General features: G+C 45.9%; 1 protein-coding gene across 2 annotated transcripts in view; it reads right to left on the bottom strand.

The window, feature by feature from the left end:
- Positions 1 to 1,708, bottom strand: part of LOC121858167 (techylectin-5B-like) — a 4,517-nt gene extending 2,809 nt beyond the window's left edge. Inside the window, exons 1-3 of one of the 2 annotated variants that reach the window (XM_042354380.1) lie at positions 1,062 to 1,708; positions 796 to 867; positions 67 to 254 (exon numbers count right to left, since the gene is read on the bottom strand). In XM_042354380.1, coding sequence (XP_042210314.1) covers positions 67 to 254; positions 796 to 867; positions 1,062 to 1,636 — 835 coding nt within the window. In that variant the 5' untranslated portion in view covers positions 1,637 to 1,708. The remainder of the gene's footprint in view (positions 1 to 66; positions 255 to 795; positions 868 to 1,061) is intronic. The other variant, XM_042354381.1, reaches the window with a different exon arrangement.
- Positions 1,709 to 5,957: the final 4,249 nt, after the last annotated feature.

Raw genomic sequence — 5,957 nt, 5'->3', positions numbered from 1 at the left:
TCAGCAGTGTGTTGTAGTGAGCTGTTGGGTGTAGGGACCAGCCACTCAACAGGCAACAGCACTTACCAATCCAGTACTCTGTGTCTGGGTCACCGAAGCCTTCACGGTAGTCTCTCCAGCCTCGGTTGAAGTTGACCTGTTGGTCCAGTGGGCGTCGGGCCAGTACCACGGTCCACCCTCCTTCCTCACCTTCCAGCTCACACCACACCTGCACGCCCTCCTCCTGCCTCTTGCACCTGGGGGCCAAGAACCAACTGTGGCAATGTTCAATTGTTGTAAAGCTCTAAAGCAACTCCTGCACATAGTGCGAACATTCCCTCGTACTGAGGTGAATCACAGCGGAGACGCAAGGGGTGACTATATTAAACAGGAAGTAGTTACTCAATTATAAGTTTATCAATATTTTTCACTGTTTTGAAAAAAAATGAATAAGTTATAATTTCAGCCAAAAACAAATAGTTCATATTTATAGAATAAAGAATATTGGATTATTTGGCCATAATCTAAGCGTTCGTGGGATAATGGTAGAGACTGGGATAGATTAATGGATATCGAAGCTTTGATCACCAGAGAGATACAACACCTGGGAGAAAACTGTTGCAATTGAGGTCCAAGGTCGCCAACCCTAATATATGAGTACGGCACTTTGAATGATATTTTCTCAGTAGAAAATATCTTATGGGTTACTTAGAAGTGTGTAGAGATGAGAGGAGACGAGCAGTGAAGAGTCTGAGGTGAGGTGAGGAGTAGGGTACAGAAGACCTTCATTTGGGGAGGTAAAGTGAGAGGTCTTACCTGTATGGAAAGATCTGATACACGCCGCTGCGGGTGTTGCCGGCCAGCAGCAGGTCGTGACAGTCGCGGGGCCTGCCAGGGACACACACATCATATAGTTAATGTGCTCTGTTCACTTATGAAAATTTCAGAAGTGAGTTACACTTATCGCCTGGGACAAACTCTTACACAGACAAGGAACTCATTATTGTGGCGAGGTGTCAGGTCGCCATTAAGTAGAAGTTTTCACCCAACATTAAGAGGGATTCTTCAGCCCTAAAGCTCACCTGTTGGTGGGAGTGTTGCAGCTGTTGTCCCCGGTGATTGGTTGCTGTGGCTGTAGTGGCTGTGAGGGAGACTGTTGTGGCTGTGAAGCTGTGTTGTCACCTGTAGAGAAGGAGGGGTGCCGTGTCGCCAGCTGCCTCACCTCCTGCTGCAGCTGTAGTAGATGTAACAGGACGGTGTTGATGGCGGCGCTGCACTGCTCGCCGGAGGTAGCAGTGTCTCGCCCACCCACACCCCTCATCTGTTGACTGACCTGCTCTAGTACTCTGCTGTGCCTCACCTGTTCGGTTTCTAGCAGGAGCAGCAGAAGTTGCATGGATATGTCACGGCGGAGAACACCCGCAGCACTCCCTGACACGTCCACGCTGGCCTGGTTCTCCTGAAGAGGTGTCAACAACGACTTGACATCCTGAACATGGTGGAGAGTATTATTGGTGACCGCCAGGAGCTGCTGTACCACCTCAGGACTAAGATGATGTGCTACACTCTCGTTCTCCTCCATGAGGGGCGTTCCGTGTGAAGGACCGAGATTCAGCACCAGCAACACCGTCACCACCAACACGCCTCTTAGGACCATCTTGCTCAATTATGTGACGACTCCCGGCCTCTGCCTTCTCTTATATCCTCCACACCTCACAGTCGCCACAAACTGCACCTCAGGAAGATGTTGGCTCTGCTAAGGAGCACAATTCGTTCGTTCAGTGTGTGGTTTCTCCCAAATGTTTAAATATAAATGTGTAGAATGTGCTTTACAGTCACTCTTTGTCTATGGGTAAACAAATAAACAGTGAGAGACAGACAGAGAGCCTGAGAGATAAAGAGAAAGAACACACTATTGGACGCGTTGTTTGCCACGAACAAATAAGAACCAACAGACGAAAAATAAAACACAAGTTATTTTTGGTTTGTTTTCGTAATCGGGAAGTTATGAGCTGAGTTGACGTGTGTTTGTGCACGTGTGTAGTTCAAGAGGCATGGAGAGAGAGAGAGGTCAAGTGTGTAGGTCAAGAGACTTGGAGAGAGAAGTTAAGACCACGGCGTAGTTTTAGGCTGAGAGAGAGAGAAGAGCTTCTAAGAGTTAGTTAATGATACACATGACATTAATAACAGAGGAGATAACAAGTACAATCATACAAATGATCGTACAAGTATGAAATTTGGTATGAACATTCGAGTTACTTATCACATCTTTGCGATTGTACATTCAAACTTCCCAGATGTCGCCTATTTTCCAAGATGGCCGCCAAATTTGCCTAACCAAAGACATTTGTACTGTCACATGTCTGCCCACACTGCTGTCTATGATTGGCTAATTAGGTGATACCCGAGAATGAGCAATGTCAATGAGGATGATTCTGGGCTTTATGCTTATATAAATTATCTAGTGTTTTGATTTACGATGTTTCTTTATATCAGTGTTATTTAGTTTGGGTTGTTAAAACATTATGTAAGAGCCATATTTTGTTTTATAGGGTATAAGATGTAAGACTTTCGATGTATTGTATTAAGATTAGTTGGCAACTGAGCCATATTTGTGTGTTGGTGGTGATGGCCACGGCAGAGCAGCGTGACCCACCGACTGAGCTGGTCCGCATGGACAACCAGGAACTCCAGGCCTGGTCTACTCACGCCGACGTGGGGTACAAGATAGCCTCCGAATTGGGCGTTAAGTAATTGGAGATATTTGGACATGGAAACTTGCTCTGTGGATGTAAATAGTGTGATATATGTCGTTTTTACACTACGAGTTTCCACAAGGCCTTCCTCTCTGCCTGAAGGTCCTGTGACAACTGACAATGACTAACGAGTCACAGGTAACAGATATGACTAACGAGCCACAGGTAACAGATATGACTAACGAGTCACAGGTAGCAAATATGACTAAGGAGCTACAGGTAACAGATATGACTAACGAGTCACAGGTAACAGAAGAGGCTATTCCAAAAACAGTACAAGGATTACTGGTACTACTGTCCTTGGGTGAAAGAACTCAACCACAGAGTGAATATGGCCCGAAGAAACTACAGAAGACATCCCACGGACACAAAAAGACGTCTCTTGCAAGTCATAGTCAAGGATACTGAAGGTTCCAAGTGTTCCCTGAAGAAGGCAGTGATGGGTAGGGAAACACCGGGCAACACTGAAGTCCATTTATTAACGGATAGGAGAAATACAACTAGTGACTAGCGTGTGCCATGCACGGCCCACGGAGTCAGACTGAGACTGCCTTGCCATATGGCAGCCTCGGGGCAATGCTCATAACACGTGCAGTAACACCCCCAGTAACACCAGTAACACCCGTAACACTCCCAGTAACACCCCCAGTAACACCCCCAGTAACACCCATAACACCTCCAGCAACACCCGTAACACCCCCAGTAACACCCGTAGCACTCCCAGTAATACCCGTAGCACTCCCAGTAACACCCGTAACACTCCCAGTAACACCCGTAACACCCACAATAACACCCGTAACATTCCCAGTAACACCCGTAACATCCCCAGTAACACCTGTAACACCCCCCCAGTAACACCAGTAACACCGTAACGTAACACCCATGCACCCCAGTAACACCCGTAACACCCCAGTAACACCAGTAACACCCGTAACACCCCAAGTAACACCCGTAACACTCCCAGTAACACCCGTAACACCCCAAGTAACACCCGTAACACCCCAAGTAACACCCGTAACACCCCCAGTAACACCCGTAACACTCCCAGTAACACCCGTAACACCCCCAGTAACACTCCCAGTAACACCCGTAACGGCCTCTATTTAAAATGTAATGTTTTTATGCACTTAAACACCAACAAAATAATAACAAGAAACAACAACAAAATAGTAAAATAAAAACACTATTTAACTTCGGCGGGAAAAATAATTGTTTAAAACTCGTTAGATTCAGGGGCTGACATCGCCTGCTGACAACGGCTGACGAAGCAGCACGAATATATGCTGTGTACTGAACGCATGGCTGACCCCCAGCCCGTGCGGTCCTCCTGACACCATATACAAAAAGTTGAAATAAAAAAAAACTCACAGAATCACATAAACAAGAGAACTTTTTTTTATTTGTTTATTTTTCTTTCTGTTTCCTGTTATTTATTTCTTTACATAAAAGTGTTGGAAGTGAAGCAACGAACCTTCATTAAAACGTTACAGGATGAAATATTTTGTCGTCAGTCCATGGCGACAGCAATATGGGCCTGGCGTCAGCTTATTACAGAGGGAGATAAGTCAGCTTATTCCCACAGCTATCATAGTTAGGTTGAGATAGTCAGCCTGTAGTGTCAGCAACATGGGCTTAACGTCAGCTTATTACAGATAGGGTAAGAGAGGTGTGTGTGTGTGTGTGTGTGTAAAAAAAATCGAAAAATACACAAGCAAAAAATAAAATCCAAAAATATTTACCTTTAACTTTTTATACCGTGAGTTACATAGTGTCACAAATTGCATTGACAAATATAAAAATGAAATAAAAGTCCGGGGGAAAAAAATCAGATAGACCGGAAAGAAAGTAAGAATCCGGTGAGAAAATAAAAGCAGAACTGAAAAAAAATAGTCCTGGAAAACATAAAAATAAAATAAAACAAAAGTCTCGAGGAAAAAATAAAAAAATAAATAAAAAATAAAATAAAAGTCCTGGAAATAAAAATAAACAAACTAAACCAAAATAAAAATCTCTGGGAAATAAAACCGAATAAAATGGCTCTGGTTTAATAAATAGCAGGGGACTATTGGATGAAAATCGATGCAATATATCGGGTTGATACATTACAGTAGAGAATACAGCCCACGAGGAGAGTGATACAGTCGCCCATTACAGCAACTTATGTGTGTGTGAATCTGGCGGGCAAACAGAGCGGCTACTGGAGTGAAGTTAGTGTGGGGTAGTGGTGAAGTTAGTGTGGGGCAGCAGTGAAGTTAGTGTGGGGTAGTGGTGAAGTTAGTGTGGGGTAGTGGTGAAGTTAGTGTGGGGTAGTGGTGAAGTTAGTGTGGGGTAGTGGTGAAGTTAGTGTGGGGTAGTGGTGAGTAGTTGTGTGTGGGGAATGGTGGTGAAGTTAATTATTGGGGTAGTGGTGAAGTTAGTGTGGGGTAGTGAGTGGTGAGTGGTGAGATGAGTGTGGGGAGTAGTGGTGAGGGTGGTGTGGGGTAGTGGTGAGGTGGTGTGGGGTAGTGGTGAAAGTTAGTGTGGGGTAGTGGTGGAAATGGTGTGTGTGTGAAGAGTTGGTGTGGGGTGGTGGTGAAGTGGGGTGTGTGGTATGAGAGTTAGTGTGGGGTAGTGGTGGTGAAGTAAAGTGTGTGGTAGCAGTGAAGTTAGTGTGGGAGTGGGGAACTGTGTGGGTGAAGTAAGTAAGTGTGTGTGGCAGTGAAGTTGGTGTGGGGTGGTGGTGGGGTGGTGTGGGGTGGTGGTGAGAGTAGGGGTGTGTGGTAGCAGTGAGTTGAGTGTGGGTGTGGTGGGTGTGTGGAGAGTTGGTGTGGGGTGGTGGTGGAGTTGGTGTGGGGTAGTAAGTGTGTGTGGCATTGAGTTGCAGTGAAGTGTGTGGGGTGGTGGTGAAGTAAAGTGTGTGGTAGCAGTGAAGATTAGTGTGGGGTGTGAGTGTGGGGCAGCAGTGAAGTTAGTGTGGGGTAGTGGTGAAGTTAGTGTGGGGTAGTGGTGAGTTGGTGTGGGGTAGTGGTGAAGTTGGTGTGGGGTAGTGGTGGAGTTGGTGTGGGGTAGTGGTGTGTTGGTGTGGGGTTAATTGTGGGGGAGTAGTGGTGAGTAAGTGTGTGGTAGCAGTGAAGTTGGTGTGTGGGTAGGGGTGGGGAGTTAGTGTGGGGTGAGTGGTGAAGTTGAGTGTGGGGTAGTGGTGAAGTTGGTGTGGGAGTGTGTGGTGGGAAATGAAGTGTGTGG

The sequence above is a fragment of the Homarus americanus genome, unplaced genomic scaffold, assembly GCF_018991925.1.
Source record: "Homarus americanus isolate GMGI-L3 unplaced genomic scaffold, GMGI_Hamer_2.0 scaffold37165, whole genome shotgun sequence".
NCBI classification, from domain to species: Eukaryota; Metazoa; Arthropoda; class Malacostraca; order Decapoda; family Nephropidae; genus Homarus; species Homarus americanus.
Note: the sequence above shows the minus strand (reverse complement) of the source record. Positions and strands in the feature narration are given on the sequence as shown.